The following is a 20,858-nucleotide window of genomic DNA, read 5'->3' on the forward strand; positions in this document are numbered from 1 at the left end:
GGACTTTCTGGTGTAGTTTGTATTGGTTCGCAGACCCACCACCGGGGTTGGTATTGCTGGGGTATGTATTCTAAGGTAAGGAATCTAACACTAACGTGTTTCTTTCAGATGAACAAGTTACTTACCTTCGGTAACGATATATCTGTAAGAAACATTAGTTAGTGTTAGATTCCTTACCGATCCCACCCATCCTCCCCGTTCTGCGAACTGATACCTAGGGTTAAGGACATCCCTTTCAGGGCCCTAGTTTTACATGGCACCAGTGTTGGTTCTCTCATGGCTCTGCGTCTCCTGGCGCGGAAATGCTGTGTGCAAAGAACTGACGTCAGCGCGCGGAGGCGGCGTCTATATACTCCAGCGACGTCATCACGGCGCACGACGCCGACGACGGACGCGGAGCCGCAGGGGACGCCTGCAGACGACGCCTACCGACGCGCAGGGGTACTGCTACGCAAAAGTTTCCGGATCCAGACTGACGCCTGGGGATATTCTAAGGTAAGGAATCTAACACTAACTAATGTTTCTTACAGATATATCGTTACCGAAGGTAAGTAACTTGTTCGATTGTTCGAGCTGGCATTCCGTGATTGCCCACCTGCCGAATTGATCTGATTTACATCGGTTGAAGCGAACACCTCCGCCTCTAGCTAAGATTGCCACCCCTCTAACACGAGTTCCCTGAGTGGTAGCGCAGATTAGTTTGTACCCCAATGTTTTTAAAAGGTGTGTAGCTGTGAGCCTTCGATATGCGTCTCCTGCATACATACTATATTGGGGCCTGAAGTTTGTAGTCCCACTGCCACCGCTTGACTTTTCTTAGTATCATTTAGGCCGCAAATATTAAGTGACATAATCTTCAGTGCTCCCATTTGTTTGTACTACGCAATTTAAAGAGATATTCTCCCATAAGTAAGGTATTAGTTAAGGTTTTATATTTATCTATTTTTTTTTCCTGTGATTTGTAAAATTCTTGTCTGACCTCCCACTGGACCCTCCCCCCACCCAAAGGTCCCACCGACCTGCCCTACTTCCCTCCACCCCCTCTTCCCCTCCCCCCACCCACCACCACCTTTGAAGATTACCTGACCCTGACTGGACCATGGGCGTGACATCCGTGAAAGCGGGCCATGTGGGCTGGGCTAGTTTAATAACGTGTATTATAAACTTCTCTAATCCCCATTAAACCAAAACCTAGATAATATGATAACATTTCCCACTTTTATTAATACACTATATATATATATATATATATATATATATATATATATATATATATATATATATATATATAATATATATTTTCCAGCCTGCTTATCCGTTCTATTAGTTCATTACGCTTCAGCAGGGTATGGTTCCTGCGTAATGCATATTGGAATAGTTAATTCAGCTTATCTATTCCTTCTATAAGTCCTACGGATTTTGCATTATTTCCTTGAATTTCGTGACCCAGTCTCTGAGATTTCTTGTAGATAGTCCTCCGCCTGTGCTTCGCTGTTGAAACTTCTCGTTGAGCCCTTAAAAATGATTTTCAGGCGTGCTGGGTTTTGCAAAATTTTCCATCTTCGCTCGACAGTGGAGTGAGCGAAGTCCGGTCTAGCAAAAAATTTGAATCCCTTATATTCTCTTTGGGTGGTAGGTCTCGCAAGGTCATAGATTGCTTCACGGAGAAGGAAGTTGCCAAAGTAGACCAGCATGGCCCTGGGATATTGATGTTACTTATTAAAATGTTTTGATGGCCTTAGAGGAAACCGATGGGCCCGCTGTATCTCCCTTTCAATATCCCAGGCCTCCAGCTCTGGAAATCATGTTTTGAGAATGTTAATCATTGCCCCTCTAGCATAGTCTTCCTCAACGTTTTCTGGAATTCCCAGGAACCTTAAATTGTTCCTTCTAGATCTATTTTCATGATCTTCCGCTTTGGCATGAGATCCTTTATTATTCCATCATGCTCTTTTTCATTTTTTTGGAGCTTCACGATATCTGTCTTAAGATTCTCGGTGCGTTTCCACCATGACCATTCTGTCTGACATCTCAGAGCAAATATTACCCACTTTTTTCACTGCGCCTTGTAATTTTTCAATAGCCATGCGATTTCTATCGCTATCTTTCTTCACATCTGCTTGAAAATTTTTTATTGAACTTAGCACCTCGCTCAATGAGGGCTCAGTTGTTTTTTGACGTGATACTTCTCCTTGCGATTTAATCATTGGGCTTTTTCGGATAGCGTTTGGTCTACTTTTGGCATAGTCTGTGTTGTTACCGGGGTCTGTGGTCTCTTCGTTTATCATATCTTTTCCTTTTTATGTTTCATCCTTTTTTTTTCGCCCCGTTCCTTCTCTTCCTGATGTTAGTTTCATAGAGTAGTCTTGCATCATTGGATCCAGAGATCTCCAAAGGTACAGAGTCAATTTTTGCACCGGAGCTTGGTTCACTTGAGTCGCTTAGATCACTCGAATCACTTGAGATAGACATCCCTGTTTCGTATAATTCTGATTCGGAGTCTTCGTCTGAAGGCGAGTGATGAGCTGATTGCAGTTCATTCCCAGCTGGGTACGTTTGCGTGTTGAGAGAAGGATATAGATGCTCAGCTTTCCGATTCATCTCTTTTTGAGCGGATTGCTCTCTCTGATTGGATATCATTGCATCAATCTCATTGCCCCGCCTATTTGGGTCAGCTTTTAAAGTTCCTTCATCTAACCCTATAGTATGATTCCCCTCAGGGTTAGTTTCAGCTGGGACCATGCTTTGTTCATCCTTGCCGTTTTCATTCATCTCTCTGAGGTTCTTGCTTTGCAGTTGGCTCTGTGCTTTTTCCTTTGTTGATGCGACGCTCGGGGACTCCTTGGATCGGGGGCTGAATATATTAGATATTCTTGGCTGGGATGTTGGTGGTAGCCCAGTGTTTTTCGCAGCGGCTTTAAAATTTTTAATAGTCTGTAACCTCTGCGCTTTTTTGGCCATTAACTCCAGTTTAGCGTTTCCCTCTATTTCCATAATTTCCTCTGTTTCTCCCCTTTCTCTTTCTTTTTGCCAGCCTCTTTTTCTTTCTCTTTGCGTTTTTGCCTTTTCTCTTTCTTTTTCCAGCTTTCCTGTATTTTTATCTTTAGTTTTTCCTTTCTCTTGCGATTCATTTCTTGACAAGTCTTTTTCCTTTGCTCTGGCTCCTAGTTTCAGGACCTTTATGTATGTATGGCTTTTCAACCAGTAACATCTTCTCACAACCATGTAATCTGTACACACTAGCGCCGAGACACCGGAAGGTATTTGCGCGCTCTAGAAATTTTAAAAATAAATAAATAAATATGTGGAGCAGGTGCCTCTTCAAGTATTTCTTCAATTCCGACGCTCACAAGGTTTTGATTTCCTAGATTTATCACGCTTTTTAAGTATGCCGGGTCTTCTTGGATCGGTGTATCTCCTTGTAAGAGAGCGCCTTCTTCATCACCCATTTCTTTGTTGCGAGTCGCACTGTTTAGTGCTGCTGTTTGTATTTTCTGGCCGTTTTGGCTTTTTTTTGGATTTTTTGGTCCTTTTGTCCAGCGAGCCCCTCTTTTCCATTCTCTCCATTCTCTCTGCCCTCCCCAGTATCTCTCTCCATATCTGTATCCTGAGATGGAGTTGTAATCAAACTCTGCTTGTTTTCTGGCGTCTGTGGGCCCAGCAGGGATCGCCTTCCTTGGGTTTCTCTCATGCAATAACAAGCATTTGCAATGCAATAGGTCTCGCATTAGGAAAGTTTGAGATATTGGTATTGTAAATGACACACTTTGTATTTGTTTTGTTTTTGAAAATCGCAAAATTAATAGCTTTGTCATTTACAATGCCAGTAGTTATAACTTTTGCAAATGTGACACCCATAGCATTTGTAATGCAATATGTGTTGTATTTACGTGACTTACATGTATTGATATTACAAATAACAATGGCTTTTAATTTTTTGAAATAATTAATACTTAAATAAAAGTTATTGTAATTTATAATGGCAATGGCTTATACTTTTGTAAATAATTTTGGTGAAGATTATGCTCAGTGTATTTTATTGTGACGAAAATACAAGAACAGAAGTGAAATATTGACATCTTTTTGTGACATTTGTAATAAAGCTTGAAACATTGAGAGAACATATTTGAATCAGTTGTTTTTGAACGGTTGCACAGATTGATGCTGTGGTGGCGCTGAGTGATGTGGTGGCGAACGAGTGATGCTGTGGCGTTCAGTGATTCTGTGGTAGCGCATAGTGATGTTGTGGTGCCCCTGAGTGATGCTGTGGTGGTGCTGAGTGATGCTGTATGTTATGTTATGCTATGTTTTGTTTTGCTATCCTATGTTTTTTTTTGTTATGCTTTGCTATGTTTTGATATCCTAGGCTTTGATTTGTTATGCTATGCTATACTGTGTTTTGTTATGCTATGTTTTGTTATGCTATGGTTTGCTATGCTATGTTGCGTTTTATTATGCTATGCTTTGCTATGCTATGTTTCGTTATGCTATGTGTTGTTGTGTTTGGTATGCTATGCTATGTTTTGGTATGCTATTCTGTGTTTTGTTTTGCTATGCTATGTTTTGTTGTGTTTTGTTTGTTTTGTTATGCTATGGTTTGCTAAGCTTTGTTATGTTTTATTATGCCATGCTTTGTTTTGCTATCCTATGCTTTGTTTTGCTATCCTATGCTTTGTTTTGCTATCCTATGCTTTGTTTTGCTATCCTATGCTTTGTTTTGCTATCCTATGCTTTGTTTTGCTATCCTATGCTTTGTTTTGCTATCCTATGCTTTGTTTTGCTATGCTATGCTGTGTTTTGTTATGCTATGTTATACTGTGTTTTGTTATGCTATGTTAGACTGTGTTTTGTTATGCTATGTTATACTGTGTTTTGTTGTGCTATGCTATGTTTTGCTATGCTATTCTATGTTTTGTTTTGCTATGCTGTGTTTTGTTGTGTTTTGCTGTTTTGTTATGCTATGTTTTGTTGTCCTGCTATGTTTTGCCATGCCATGTTTTGTTTTGCTATCCTATGCTTTGTTTTGTTACGCTATGCTATGTTTAGTTGTGCTATGCTATGCGTTGTTATGCTATGCTATGTTTTGTTGTGTTTTATTATGCTATGCTTTGTTTTCCTATGCTATGTTTTGTTATGGTATGCTAAGCTTCGTTTTGTTATGCGATGTCGTGTTTTGTCATGCTATGTTTTGTTATGCTATGCTATGTTTTGTTAGAGGTGTGGCGCCGCGGCTAGGGCAACTGACTCCGAAATCTGGGGATCACGGTTTGATCCCCGGCACCGGCGGCAGATTAGCTCAGCACCATGTGACGCTGGGCAATAGCTTGCTTAATCTTGCTGACGGCCCCCAGCGCCTAGAGACCCTTACGGGTAATTGTGCGCTTTACAAAATGTGGATTATGGATCAGGCTATATATGCTATGTTTTGGTGTGTTTTGTTATGCTTTGTTGTGTTTTGCTATGTTTTGTTATGCTCTGTTTTGTTATGCTATGCTTTGTTATGCTTTGTTATGCTATGCTTTGTTATGCTATGCTTTGTTATGCTATGCTTTGTTATGCTATGCTTTGTTATGCTATGCTTTGTTATGCTATGCTTTGTAATGCTATGCTTTGTAATGCTATGCTTTGTTATGCTATGTTTTGTTATGCTATGTTTTGTTATGCTATGCTATGCTTTGTTATGCTATGCTTTGTTATGCTATGCTTTGTTATGCTATGTTTTGTTATGCTATGTTTTGTTATGCTATGTTTTGTTATGCTATGTTTTGTTATGCTATGTTTTATTATGCTATGTTTTGTTATGCTATGTTTTGTTATGCTATGTTTTGTTATGCTATGTTTTGTTATGCTATGTTTTGTTATGCTATGTTTTGTTATGCTATGTTTTGTTATGCTATGTTTTGTTATGCTATGTTTTGTTATGCTATGTTTTGTTATGCTATGCTATGTTTTGTTGTGTTTTTTTGCTATGCTTTGTTTTGCTATGCTTTGTTTTGCTATGCTTTGTTTTGCTATGCTTTGTTTTGCTATGCTTTGTTTTGCTATGCTTTGTTTTGCTATGCTTTGTTTTGCTATGCTTTGTTTTGTTATGCTCTGTTTTGCTATCCTATGCTTTGTTTTGCTATGCTATGCTATGCTTTGCTATGCTATGTTTTGCTATGAGAGGGTGTGTGAGGGTGAGGGGGATGAGGGTGAAGGGTGAGAGTGATGGGGTGAGGGTGAGTGAGGGTGAGATGGTGTGAGGGGTGTGTGAGGGTGACGGGGTGAGGGTGAGTGTGGGGGGGCGAGTGTGGGTGTGTGAGGGTGTGAGGGTGAGGGGGTGTGATGGTGTGAGGGGGTGTGTGAGGGTGAGGGGGTGTGTGAGGGTGAGGGTGAGGGGGTGTGAGGGTGAAGTGGTGTGAGGGTGTGGGAGGGTGAGGGGGGCTTCAAGACCAACCAGCCTTGGTAACTGGTGCATCAGCATTAAATACCAGTAGGCCTCGATCTTCAAAACAGAGCTTTGGCAACTGCACTCAGCACTGTGGACTAATTACTCTGACCTATCCGCCTTACTTCAAGTTCATTATATCCTGGCACTGTTAATAAGATATACAAGTTACACCTTGTAGCACCCATTATCCTAAGTAACATTTCCTTTATATTGACTTTCATGTTTATATAAGTCATTGTCTCTATATGATGTGTGTGTGATGTAACACATTCCGACACCCTGCCCTACATACATGGGATAGTAGCCCTATAAAAGAAATTAAATACACACGAGAGACTGTCTATGTGAAGATGAAGGGCACCATTGAAGGGTGGTAGCAAAGCCGGACAGGGCATCAGGTGTTTCCCTAGGAGGCTGGAAAGGGGGTTTGTTTTTGTGACTGCGGGCTGCACTGCAAAGTTCCTTGTGTATCCTGTAGTTTTCAATCAACAAACCTGGCTTTTTACTGTCTAGATATTAGTCTTGATTTCTGTTCTGGTCTTTTATTCTCTGCTATCTTTCTCTGTTATGTTTGGTACAGGTCTGCAATAAAGCGCCGGGACACTCTGAGTAGCCGTGCGCTATACAAGACAAATATAACATAACATAACAAAAGTGCCCCACTTGTTGTCAGGTGTGGTTCACCATTGTCTGGTGACGAATACCTGCTGGAGCGAGATGAATGTTTTGAATCGTCTAAGGTAGCAAGCTGAGGGCATACTGAAAAACCGTAAAGTACACGATTGCCTCAACCTAATATAAACTTATTTTGACTTGTACGAGCGTGGTTGTCTATTTACTTACTTTTATACTATTGTACGACCTCCTCTGACGTGTGTCTGTAAAACTTACCTTTTGTCCCAAAGTTTTGTCCTGAATTTTGGCTCTTTGTCCTGAATTTTTACACTCGCCAGGAACCAAGGCCATATCATGCACCGAGACCCTAAACTACTCAGTGTAGTGAATTCGCATCAGAGGTCTAGAATTTGGTTACCTCGGTCTCCCACAGAAGTGTAAAGATATCTTACGAGAATCCTGTCGACCAACCACACATGACTGCTGTGTAGCAAAGTGGAAATGGTTTGCCCATTACTGCATTCCCAAAAACCTGGATTGCCTAAAACGTTCAGTGCAAGATATCCTCTCCTATTTGCTACATCTTCAAAAGTCAGGCCAGCTCCACACTTCAATATGTCTCCACCTAGTGACCATAGCAGCCTACATGCAAAACGGGGAACATTCCTCTTCCCTCTTACACATACCCGTAGTTTAAGACTTTGTGGAAGGTCTGAAAAGGGACATTTCTCTCAAGGCTCCCACTGCCCCAGTATGAAACCTTAACATAGTCCTCACCAGAGTTATGGATCCCCCCTCTTGAGCCCTTATACTCTTGCCAGTATCTCCCTTGGAAAGTGCCCTTCCTCGTCACAATAATTTCTCTTGGACGCAGTGGTGAATTGCAATCCCTTGCACTACAGGAACCCTTCATTAAGGGTCACAACAACAGGGTAGTACGAAGAACTAGGTCTCAGTTGCTTCCTAAGATAGTTTGCTCCTTTCACCATAACCAAATGATAGAGCTCTGTCTTCTTTACCTAACCTCACTCGGTAGAAATGAGAGATCTCCACACTCCAGATTTTTATCTCATGGTCTCTGTGTCCTGAAAATGAATAAGGAAAATATATTAGTGGCCAGGGTGAGCATACCCTGTCCCCCAAAAGACATGTGGGTTGGGGGTTCTTTGACTGACTGGCCACACCATGTTGTGAAAGCCATTATAGGACCATTGAATGGTAGGTTTTGAGGGTCACAAATAGGAGCATATATAAAGTGTGATAAGATTTTAATCGCATTATAAATCGTTTGTTGGTGGTGCCATACTAATTTTAGGAATTGTGGTGTAGTCCAGGGTGATTTTACTGTATGTGAAATGCTGATCCTTTGCTGGGATTTGATCATTCATGTTTGTGAGAAAACTGTGCTGCTGAATCTAAACGGAGAGCACATTTTCTGTAAATTCACACCATCTTCCTCAGCAATGTAAAAATAAAGTCTGACACCGAGTAAAACATCCACTTCCAACAGAAGCCTCGGTCTGTTGATTATTCTGTGCTCTAGTGCAGCCTCCTAGAGTGTTCTGATGAACAGCTAGAATGCTAACATTCTTGCGTCTGAGAAAAATGTGGCAGACCTGAAACCATCTTGATTGACTCAATTCTAAAAAAACGTAAAACATTTCCTTTGGAAAGGAGGAAAATGAAGGGGTTCATTTTGTCATAGAAATGATGGTTAGTGCTGTAGAAAGTAAAATTGGGGCACGTTTTCTATGAGTTCTCAAATATCTTCCTCATCCATGTCTGTAAAACATTCTGACATGCAGACTGAAACATGTACTTTCAATACCAGCAGCATCCTGCCAGTTAACTCCCTGGTGATCACCTGCAGGTTTACCATAGTGCTATAATGCTAGCATTCTGAATATATAACCAGTGTGGCATAATTGAACGCCATCTTGATGGAATAAAAGCTGTAAAACTGAAAGCCTTTTCTAAAAAGGTTACTGCAGTAAATGAGGAAGTTGGATACTTTAAGATATTACACCCGCCCACCAAAATATAAGCAATGGAAGAAGTGTGCAGAATGCTTAAGTAATTAGTACATCAAATAATCAAGTGCTCACTTACATAAACAAAAGCACCATAAAAATAGCAACTAGTTTAAAAGCTTGTTACTATTTGAGAACTCTGACAAAAGAGTGCTTAATTTTGCTTTTTAGAGCACAAACCATAATTTCCCTGAGCAAAAAAATCCCCTCTTACACCCCTCCCTCCCCTCTTCCACCTCCCCTGGTTTTGTTAATTTCTAAAGGAAATGCTTTGGGTTTTACATTTTCAATTCCATCAAGATTAATTCATGTGTGCCACACTTTTGTAATAAATGCAGAATGTTAGTGGTCTACTTTTTCATTAGAACACTGTGGGGAGGGAGCGCCCAGTGGCACAGATTAGGACAGTTTAAGGCACGGGTAGGGAAAAGGAGCAGAGGCAATAAGCTGACCACTCCAGGCACCAAAGGGCAGCTGGGAGAGGCAGTGGCAGAACAATGGACCATGGATGGGGCAGGAAGAAGGTGTCTAGCGAACCAATCATGCAGGACATGTGAGAGGCTGTGGCGTCACAACAGACCATGGCGGGCAGGTGGAACGGTGCATGTGTCCACAGCTGGACAACAGAGGGCAAGGCGGCAGGACAGTAGCAGTTAGCTGACCAAGCATGGCAGGCGGTAGCTGCAGTGGAAACCACACACACAGGGAGAGACTTAAGGGCACACACACTGAATATGGGTGTCTATCTTGGAATGGTAAATTCATACGAAGGTAAAATAGCTGCTACTCATTCCTATACCTGATTGCCTCATCACCACAATTAAGATGAGGACAGATGCTCATTCCTGAAAGCAGATTGGATTTTCATTGATTGGGAAAGGAATTTGAAGTAATCGGCGAATAGTACCCGCACAGAAGACCTATTTTTCATATACGAATGTAACACACTGCAGAAATGTATAGTTTAAACCAACTATATTTTTTGATTACAGGGTACAGCTGCTGTACTTCAGCGCAGGTCTGAAAATGAAGAATTTGTTGAAGTTGGAAGACTTGGGCCCTCCGATTACTTTGGTAAGAATTTAGTATGTGCAGATTGGCATAAAAACATTGTGTTAATTTTACTGTCCTAACATTCAACACCACTTAAGCTTAGTGTATTTTCAGCAGAGGCCTTATAAAAGTGTAATTGTCAGTTTGTGAAATGCGATCTATGTCCAGGTTAAGAAAAGTTTACTGTAAAAGTAATTTTAACAGAACTCTTTTTTAGACACAGAAGAAACAGATAGCTCTTCATTTTTAGGTCTCGCCTGTCAATGCGCTTGCGCATTGAGCTTGCGAGAATATAGGGGCTTAACGAGAGCCTAACGATCGGGCAATTTGATGCTGTGCCTGTGAAAAGCAAGCTCAATGCGCAAGCGCATTGACCTAAAAAGCGCGTGCACATCAAAGCCAGCCATCTGTTCCCCAGCTTGGTGCCTCCAGCAGCTCTTCAAAGGTATCCGCTCAGCCCCTTGCTGCATCAAAGGAAAGCCTTTCCTGCCGAGTGCTCCGCGCTACTTTCACTTTCACGGGCCAGGCCGTGTCTCTTTTTCTTTTTTCTTTCGTGATTTTGTTGCATTGCAAAATGCCCGCAGATAACTTTCTCTTGTGCGCTGATTTCTGTCATTCATGCGCTCGCCCCAGATTACACACGTATAGCCGTTTTAATCACACCATCAGCGCCTGGGCTTTTCTCCTGAACGGCACCAGCATAGGCCTACGCGAGCCTTTGTTCCTTTCACAGCCACATGACGCTTGCATGCTAGCTCTTTTATATTGACATCACATTTGCAAATAACCATGGCCTGACTGTGGCAGACTTTCTGTTTGGCCACATACCTCTACACAACATGTGGATACGCAACCGGAGTTTTTGTTTACGAGCGCGGCCGCTCACTTCTAGTCAAACACACACAGCGTTGCAGCTTCTTTGATCTCGCCTTCCTATAAAAAATGATTTCACTTCGCGGCCCGGCCACGCGACCAATGCTTGTTTACTTATTATGCTTCTCCTAGCATTTGCCAGAAACCTCTGTCTCGTGCTTTAGAACTAGTTTACACATTCACATGTATGTTTCTGAATTCAGATGTAAAGAGTGGCCCGTGATTTTTAAGGGCCGACCCCACTGATATCCAGCTTAATGCAAAATGAATTTGATGAAGCAGAAAATGTTGTTTCACTGTAAATGGAAACCCTGATGTTTCAAACACTCTAAACAATGACAGAGTGAGGATAAATGAATACATAAGTTTGGGGAGTGAAGGAATATTCTGAATGTATTCTGCAGATCAACATAGCTCCAAAGTATTCCCTTACTGTGGCTGCAGAGCGTTGTTGTGTTACTGCCCTGAAAATGCAACTTTTCTTTATAAAACTGTTGCTACTGATGGCTACTTCTTGCTGCAGAATCATCACCTTTAAAGTATACCCAGGTGCCTGGCTGGTTCCAGAATTCTTCCACAGCAGTGCTCTTGCGCTCTGCTAGAGGACACCATATGGTTTCATCTTGACATTATTCCTCCCTGGAAATTACTGACCCCTACTTGCCAAAGCCAATTGCTTTCTTTGTGCACCTTCAAATGCAGACAGGGAGCACTGCTATATTTTTCATCAGTTTGTCTAGTGTTCTAACCTGAATTCCAGTACGCAAGTGAACCCTATTCCTAAAAATGCAGGGTTCAAACCATACCATGACTGTGGTAAAAAGATGCCTGTTATGGACACACCGAAGGTGTGCCTCTGCTGAGCGGGTTCTGGGTATGACTCCAATTCATATAAGGAGCACACCTGAAAGTGATTCAGGACTGTAAAGTGAATCAGCATGTCATCAAACATCGAAAGAAGCCAAGCAAGTCTCACTCCAAGTCGAGAGGCACAGACTGTTTGCGCTCAATGGGCCATTCCTACAACAGGTTCTCATTGCGGTCAAAGTCATCAGGTAAGTCGAAGTCCAATTCGAAGCAGAAGCACAAGAAGGTGAAGCAGGACTTGACCCTATCACACCACTCTCTATTTAAAGAGAAGACACAAGGGTGCCATGGGGCCAGTCGATCTAGCTTCTGATCGAAGATCTGATTCCACAGTTGATCCCTATGTACCCCAAGTTCCCAGAGCCTTTGGCCGCAATACAGCAGGTCAAGGCATTTAAGGTGGTGATGCTACATATTTTAGCTCCCTTCTGCTCCCGGTTGTGCACACCTTGGGCCCCCCTGCCCCTTTAGAATCCATAGGAGGTTCCAGCAGAATTACTGGCCCCCGGAACCCGGCTTGGGTTCTGCCGAGACTCTGGTGCAGACGTCCATTCTGGCTCTTCTTCGTCAGTGCCAGTCCTGACTTCTCCATCGAACGTGGATCCGTTGCCGACTCTGGTGTCCAATCTGAGGTGGATCCGTCACTACTCTGACCAAGGTCGCACTGTGACTCCCATTCAGAGTGAGCATACCAATTCCCAAACATTCTGATTCTTACAGAACACTGCCTCTAACACAGAACCATCCTCAGTTGCATCGCCAGCAATTAGGTTCAGACTGCAACCACCATTTGCTGCGACTTGGCTATGACAGTGGGATGGTCTACACCCACATTGTGATGACCATTTCTACATAGATTTTCAAGAGTCCTGTGGGCTTTATACTTCCCTGCTGTAGCGCTGTACCCCCCCCATCACCCCCAGGTTGTCAACAGAATAGAGTCCTTCCTTTGCTGTAGCCATCCGATGTTCGTGTGAGGTCCTGAATTTACAACTTCCTTCTGTTGAGGGTAAAACAAATGTGCTTCTGTAGTAGGGGATCTCTGTGTAAAGTCATAATCTAGTGAATAGTCCCGCCCATGTGCGTGGACCCCGGCAATCAAAAATAATCTCTTAAGTTGTCAAAATAATGCAGAAACTGCAAAGACACTTAAGAGAGAATTTAAAGACAAATAATGCAGCCTGTATCCACAGGCTACACTGTCCAGTACTTCAACTAGAAATTCCACCAAAAAACACCACATACAACACAGCCTGCCAGTTTCTACCATAGAGAAACTTTCCTCCCCCAGTCAAAGACTCTGGAATGATAGAGAGGAAGGTATGGACAGACAAGCCCCATAGACTGCCATTATGTGGCTTAAATAGGATACTGTGCCTTTAAGAGAACTTTCCAGAACTTCTCCCAGTATCCCAGAATGCATAGCAGGTCCCTCTACTTTCAGTTCTTTTTTCCGGCTCCTGCTTACAGGACCCTGGCATTGAGCTCTCCCTTGTTTCAAGGGTTTATTGGAAATGTTGGCACTTTTTGAATTCTAAAAGTGTTTCAGTTTACTTTGTTGGTGTTCTCTTTCTCTGTTTTGTGCTGTTTTAGGCGTTTTAGGGCTCTAAAATGCCTGGCCTTTTTGATAAGTGCCCAGCATGTGGGAGGAAGAAGGCCAAGAGTGATTCCCATGATGTCTGCATCGTCTGCCTCCCTGAGGATCATGTCCCTGAGGATTGTGTCATCTGCCAGCAGTTTTCTGCTCGGACTCTGAGGGACAGACTGAAGATCAGGCTTTCTGGCCTTGAGGAGAGGCGTCTGCAGGCTGCAGGTGGGTCTGGGCAGGCTGGGAAGGTTCCCTCTGCCTCTGCTGAGGCCTCTGGGGGGCTCCCCAGGGGCAGGAAGTCCAGCAAACGGTCCCGGTCTCCGACGACGTCGATTGCATCGACGATGACGTCGAGAGGGATGACGGCGGTGTGCTCCCCTTCTCTCCGGGTCGAGACGGCGCGACTGCTCGACGTCGAAGATCAAGGAGAAGTCGCCATCGAAGCCACCGTCCACGTCATAGTCTTCGTCGAGGCCGAGGTCTTCCTATCGACGCCAAAGGTGGAGTGACAAGCATCGACGCTCGCCGTCGAGGCAACACCGTCGATCGCCGTCGAAGTACCGGTCGACGTCGAGGGGCTCCTCGACGTCGAGAGCATCAAGAAGACGGCGACGCTCGTCGTCGAAGACGGAACGCTCGACGTCGCGGAGGCGGCGTACGACGTCGCGGAAGAAGAGGTCGACGTCGAGGAGTCGGCGCTCGACGCCGAGGAAGAGAGGGTCGACGTCGCGGAGGCGGCGATCGACGCCGGAGTCAAGGAAGCGTCGTTCGACGCCAGAAAAGCGACGCTCTGCGTCGCGCAGTAAGCGGTCGGGGTCAGGGAGTCGTTCAGCCTCTCCAAAACGGCGCAAGAGGGATTCTAGTCCCAGAAGTCACGCTGCTTCTAGTGGAGGACGCAAGAGGAAGCGGTCACCTGCTGATGGGGCTGGCCCTCCGCCCCCTTCGCCTAAAGGGTCACCGGGCTCGGTGTACTCAGAGGTGTACACACCATCTCGGCCTCGGACTCAGACTCCTCCTCCTGTTCCTAAGGAGGATCCTCCACCCAAACCTCCACTTCCTTCAGGCGACCCTCCACCACCTCCGGTCCCTCCGCATGGGCCCACCCCGCAGCCGAAGGTTCCTCCGCCGAGGTCCACTTCCCTGCAGTCTTTGCCTGTTCCTCCTAAGGGGACCCCAAAACCGAAACCCCGTGAGGAGCCAAGGAAGTCCCCGCCACGAAAACCGGTGGAGCGGCCACGGGCGGGCAGGTCTCGCTCTCGCTCTAGGAGAAGGGAGAGATCGCGGCGCAGATCATCCACGAGGTCGAGACGCCGCCATAGGAGACGCGAATCTCGCTCACACACGAGGTCCTCTGGGACCAGGGACTATTCTCCTAAACTTTCGGGGTCACCGGACACGAGAGTGTCCCCGATAGATGACCTGGTGGCGTTCCATGACGTCCTTTTAAGGGGCGCTGCGAAGTTGGGCCTTCCCTGACGGTGCCTACTCCTAAGACGTCAGTCATTTTTGAGACTTTACATCAAAAACACCTGTCTTGTCCTCTCCTGCCTCTGGTGCCGGGCCTGGAGGAACCGGCTATGGCCCTGTTTCTCACCCCTGCGGTGACGAGGGCGGCTCCATCGAGGTTGCTGAAGAAGTACAGGGCTCCCGATTCGGATCCGGCCTTCCTGAGAACGGAGCCCCCTCCTGACTCTGTCATTGTGACGGCGGCCCGCAAGCAGCATGCCACCACTCCGTCCTCCACGGTTCCCCCGGATAAGGAGTCCAGGTGGATGGATTCGGCGGGGAGGAAAGTCTGTGGAACCTCCGCTACCTCCATGAAAGCTGCGAGTGCCACGGCCCTGTTGGGCCGATACGACCGCGCCCTCTGGGACTCCCTCGAGCGGTTTGCAGAACATTTACCTCGGGAGAAGCGTGGGGACTTCATGGAAGTGCTGAGTGAAGGGATGCTGGTGGCGAACCAGATTATCAGCGCTGCAGCGGACTCTTCCCTGTTGGCTGCTCACTGATTTTGCCACGGAGTCAACCAACGACGCCACGTATGGCTCCGGCTTACGTCCCTGAAACCGGACGCACAGCAGAGGGTGGCCAATCTACCATTCTCCGGTGAGACCCTCTTCGGGAAGCATGCGGACGATGAGATGGCCTGCATGAAGGCGGAGGCCGAGACGCTAACGGCTGTGTGCTTGGAGAAGCCTAAAGAGACCAAGAAGACGTACCGCCCTTTCCAACGGCGGTTCGGCGGGCAAGGCCGAGGACGGGGCCAGGCTTCGGGGCAATCGCAACAGCAACACCAGTTCCGTAAGCCGTTCCAGAAGCGCCAGAAGGGCAGAGGAGGCCAGCAGTCGGCCCCAGCGCCCAAGGGCCAGGCTGGGTCTAGGCCCTAGGAACTTACTTCCCTTCCTATCTGTTACCCACTCCGGTAGGGGGAAGCATTCAATTTTTTCTGGCAGAGTGGAGAAAAATGACTCAGGACAAGTGGGTGCTGAATATTGTTTGCAATGGATACAGTCTGCGGTTCACCAGCCCTCCTCCAGCAATTCCCCCGGTCGGCTCGCAGTTTCAGCTGCGCGAGCTTCAGGCAGAGGCGGATATCCTGTTGAGGAAAAGGGCGATAGAAGACGTACCTCTGTCTCAGAGAGGAAGAGGACTGTACTCCAGGTTCTTTCTGGTTCGCAAGAAGAACAAGAACGAGTTCAGGCCCATTCTGGACTTGCGGCAGGCAAACAAATGGATTCGCAGGGAAAAGTTTTGCATGCTGTTGTTGCATCAGATTTACCCTCAGTTGCAACAGGGAGACTGGCTATGCGCTATAGACCTACAGGATGCTTACTTCCATGTGCTCATTGCACGCAAACACAGGAAGTTCCTGCGGTTCCAAGTCGGCACCAATCACTATCAATACACAGTACTCCCATTCGGACTGAAGTCTGCACCGAGAACATTCTCGAAGTGCATGGCGGTGGTAGCCGCACACCTGAGGAAGAACAAGGTGTTCGTCTACCCGTACTTGGCTGATTGGTTGATCAAGGCATCCTCCTTCTCGGAAGCGTGAGCACACTTCCAGATGACGTGCGTTCTCTTGAACAAGCTGGGGCTGCACATCAACATGGCCAAGTCTGTTCCGACTCCGGTCCAATGCATACAGTGCTTGGGAGCCTCCATCAATACGCTGTCAGCAAGCGTGTCTCCTTCGGAAGAGCGACGATTATCACTCCTTTGGAAGGCTCAGGCTCTTATGACGACTCCATCTACAACAGTGAGGTCTGTGTCTTCTCTACTGGGATCGATGGCCTCTTGTATCTTCCTGACGCCACACGCACGGCTGCACATGAGACCGCTGCAGGAGTGCTTGGAGGACCAGTGGGATCAGAGGAGAGGATCTTGGGACGACAAGATTCGACTGTCGCTGCATGCGCTTCAGTCTCTGAAGTGGTGGTGTTCGGCGGAGAATCTCCTCAGGGGGGTTCCCTTTCACAAGGACATTCCCACGCAGACTGTCGTGACGGATGCTTCTCTCCTGGGATCGGGAGCGCACTCCGGGACTCTACAGATTCAAGGAACATGGTCGCCGATGGAGGCCACGTATCGCATCAATTTCCTGGAACTCAGGGCTGTTCACTTGGCACTGAAGGCCTTTCTTCCGTCATTCCAGACCAACTCTCTGCTTGTACAGACGGACAATACCACCACAATGTATTACCTCAACAAGCAGGGGGGCTCGAGATCACGCACTCTGTCACAGGAGGCGCAGACGATCTGGCACTGGCTCCTAGCCAGAGGACTGACGATAACGGCCACCCATCTACCAGGTGTGCAGAATGTTCAGGCTGACGCACTGAGCAGACTGGTTCAGGAAAACCACGAATGGGTCAAGGTGGGGAACTCCAGACGTCGATTTGTTCGCCACCGCCGAAAACAGCAAGTGCAGAAACTTCGCCTCCAAGTACTTCCAGCAAGGGACGCTGGGGAATGCGTTATGGATCAACTGGACGAACAGCTTTCTGTACGCCTTTCCTCCCATTCCCCTGATTCTGGCGGTGCTCATCATGCTGGCCTGGTCCAGGGCTCGGATGATACTCATCGCCCCGGAGTGGCCTAGTCAGTGGTGGTTCACGGACCTACTTCACCGATCTCTCCTTCCTCACATTCGGTTGCCGTGCAGGCCGGACCTTCTCACGAAGTTCGGGGGACGGATGTTACACCCCAACCTCTCGTCTTTGAGTTTGGCGGCCTGGCTCCTGAGATAGTGCAATATGGCCATCTGAATCTGCCCGATGATTGCATGGACATACTGAAGGAGTCTAAGAGACCTTCCACTCGGACTTCATATGCTTACAAGTGGAAGAGGTTTTGTATCTGGTGCCAGTCTTAGAACCATGATCCTACGACCTGTAAGGAAGATGTCATCCTTCCTTATCTTTTACATTTGGCGCAGTCTGGTCTTAATGTGCATTCCATTAAGGTTCATCTGGCTGCATTGACTGCCTACAGGAAATGCCCTTCACAGACTTCCTTTTTCCAGATCCCTGTGATCAAAGACTTTCTGGAAGGATTGAAGAAAGTATTCCCTACTGTCAGGCTTCCCTCGCCTTCATGGGAATTGAATGTGGTGCTGTCCAGGTTGATGAAGGAACCTTTTGAACCGATTCATAAGGCTTCGTTGCAGCACCTGTCCTGGAAGGCGGCGTTCCTCGTGGCCATTACATCGGCCCGCAGGGTGAGTGAAATTTAGGCGTTGTGTTGTAATGAACCTTATACTGTATTTCATGCTGCTAAGGTTGTTATGCGTACTCACCCTAAATTTCTTCCCAAGGTTATTTCTGATTTTCATGTCAACCAGACCATAACTTTGCCTACGTTTTTTCAGAACCCTTCATCCCCAGCGGAGAGGTCTCTCCATTCCCTGGATGTTAGGAGGGTGTTGAAATTTTATCTGGATAAAACCAAAGATATTCGTAGGTCTGACCAGTTGTTCATCAATTATGGATCGGTCAGGACGGGTCTTGCGACCTCTAAGCAGTCCATCTCTAGGTGGATTGTGTCCTGCATACAATTGTGTTACCAAAAGGCTAATAAGACCTTAGGAGGGAAGCCTAAGGCTCATTCCACCAGGGGCAAAGCTGCCACGACTGCTCTGCTCCGTAACGTGCCGATTGCTGAAATCTGTAAGGCAGCCACTTGGAAGTCGGTTCATACCTTTGCTAAGCATTACTGCCTGGATACTGACGCCAGGGCAGACGCTCAGGTTGGGCAGGCTTCGCTGCGGAATTTGTTCGCACAGTAGTGGCGTTATGTGTTTATTCTCCACCGCCGCCTGGTGTGGGGATGGGCTTGCCATTCTATTCACTAGATTATGACTATACACAGAGATCCCCCTACTACAGAAGGAGTAGTTTCTGTCCTGTAACTCCAGTTCTGTAGTAGGGGTATCTCTGTTATAGTCATAAGCGCCCGCCCTCCTCCCCGGTGGAGATTTTTCTTCATGATAAGAATGCGACAGGTCTGGCGTGCTTCGCCTTCAAAAAGAACTGAAAGTAGAGGGACCTGCTATGCATTCTGGGATACTGGGAGAAGTTCTGGAAAGTTCTCTTAAAGGCACAGTATCCTATTTAAGCCACATAATGGCAGCCTATGGGGCTTGTCTGTCCCTACCTTCCTCTCTATCATTCCAGAGTCTTTGACTGGGGGAGGCAAGTTTCTCTATGGTAGAAACTGGCAGGCTGTGTTGTATGTGGTGTTTTTTGGTGGAATTTCTAGTTGAAGTACTGGACAGTGTAGCCTGTGGATATAGGCTGCATTATTTGTCTTTAAATTCTCTCTTAAGTGTCTTTGCAGTTTCTGCATTATTTTGACAACTTAAGAGATTATTTTTGATTGCCGGGGTCCACGCACATGGGCGGGACTATTCACTAGATTATGACTATAACAGAGATACCCCTACTACAGAACTGGAGTTACAGGACAGAAACTACTCCTTACCGAAGTTTCACAGCCTGGGCATTGTTTTTCTGAGCCCTTACTACAGTCCAATGAAGCCTTACTGACACCCTTATGGGGACCTAATCCTTGCTGTTTCCCACCAGTGAACAGGCAAAAGGCAGTGCCTTTGTAATTCTGATTTTCTTACACAGCACCCTACTTCTGAGAGTTTGGTGGTCCAAACTTCCAATTATAGGGTGAGCCCTAATTTGTTCCCCACAACCCTCTCCCCCTGATAAGGAATCAAAAAGAATTGAGGCGTTAGGAAGACTTTGGCAAGTCTGGCCTTGTGGTTGGTCAGTGGCAGTTGCCTGCTCTGCAGTTATACTCATGCCATGTGGGAGATGACCATCATGATGTTTCTGGTGTTCACGGAAGAGTTCAGGGCCTCCTTTGCTCAACCATTCAGGATTGTCAGGATGCATTTAAATATATAGTTCAGGCTGTCCTGCATCCTACTGCTTATTTGGTTCAAGCAGTCCGCACTGGTGTAGTGCTCCACCACTACGCTTGGAAGAGATTCACAGGCTTTTCTGGAGATGTACATGCATCCCTTATGGATATGCCTTTTAATGGAGCCTCCTTTTTGATGAAAAAGTTGATTCCACCCTGGAGTGCTTCAGGGAAAGCGAGGCCACTGTGCGCCTTTTCTGCCTTTTGAACCTTGCCAGACAATTCCTTATATCATTTTCAGTCCTTCTGGTGCTACTCCAGTGGTTTGGCATATTAACAATGCCGAGACCATCTTACCTTAACGCATTACGTTTGAAAGGACAAATGCTAGGACATGAAGTCCATATGATCCTTGTTTGTCTTATACCATCACAGTAGATGCCAGCAAGTATGAAGGGTTGGGTGCTGTTCTAACTCAATGTTCTGATGAGTGCATTGTTGTTATAAGTTAAGCGTCTAGAGTGCTGTGAGAGCCAGAGCTAAATTATTCGGTAAGCGAAAAGGAGTTGCTGGCAGAGTGAAAAATTCAATTGTTGTGTGGGGCAGAAAATGTTATACAGACTAGTCAAAAGCCCCTTGTATACATTTTGATTGGTGACTAGATTAAGCGTACCACCACTCGTATTGCTCGCCTGACAATCAAAGTGCTTCAGTATGATTTTGAAGTGATGTACATTACAGTACAGAGACTATCACAGCAGATTTTCTATCTAGGTTACCTTTTGTTGATCAGGATACTTTAGACCCAAAGGGTGACAGAGAAGATTGGTTTATAGCACTAATTGATGCTGATGAGTAGTGAAGTAGTGCTGTGAAGTAGTGTGGCTCACTGGTTAGAGGTGAGCGGCGGCAGACCCGAGAGCAGAGGACGGCCCGGGACCAGGGTTCGATTCCTGGTGCGGCAGGTTTCTGGACCAGGGTCAGCGGACTCTATAATTCTCTCGCCTCGGTGCCCACTCTGATCAGC

At 46.1% G+C, this 20,858-nt stretch overlaps 1 protein-coding gene across 2 annotated transcripts in view; it reads left to right on the top strand.

Annotated features, from left to right (window-relative positions):
• The window catches only part of PRKAR1A (protein kinase cAMP-dependent type I regulatory subunit alpha), a 289,055-nt gene that overhangs the window by 262,103 nt on the left and 6,094 nt on the right, over positions 1 to 20,858 (top strand). For both annotated transcript variants that reach the window (XM_086930965.1, XM_086930964.1), the window contains one exon: positions 10,068 to 10,149. In XM_086930965.1, the coding sequence (XP_086787091.1) occupies positions 10,068 to 10,149 (82 nt within the window). The remainder of the gene's footprint in view (positions 1 to 10,067; positions 10,150 to 20,858) is intronic.

The sequence above is a fragment of the Lissotriton vulgaris genome, chromosome 7, assembly GCF_964263255.1.
Source record: "Lissotriton vulgaris chromosome 7, aLisVul1.2, whole genome shotgun sequence".
Taxonomy (NCBI): Eukaryota; Metazoa; Chordata; class Amphibia; order Caudata; family Salamandridae; genus Lissotriton; species Lissotriton vulgaris.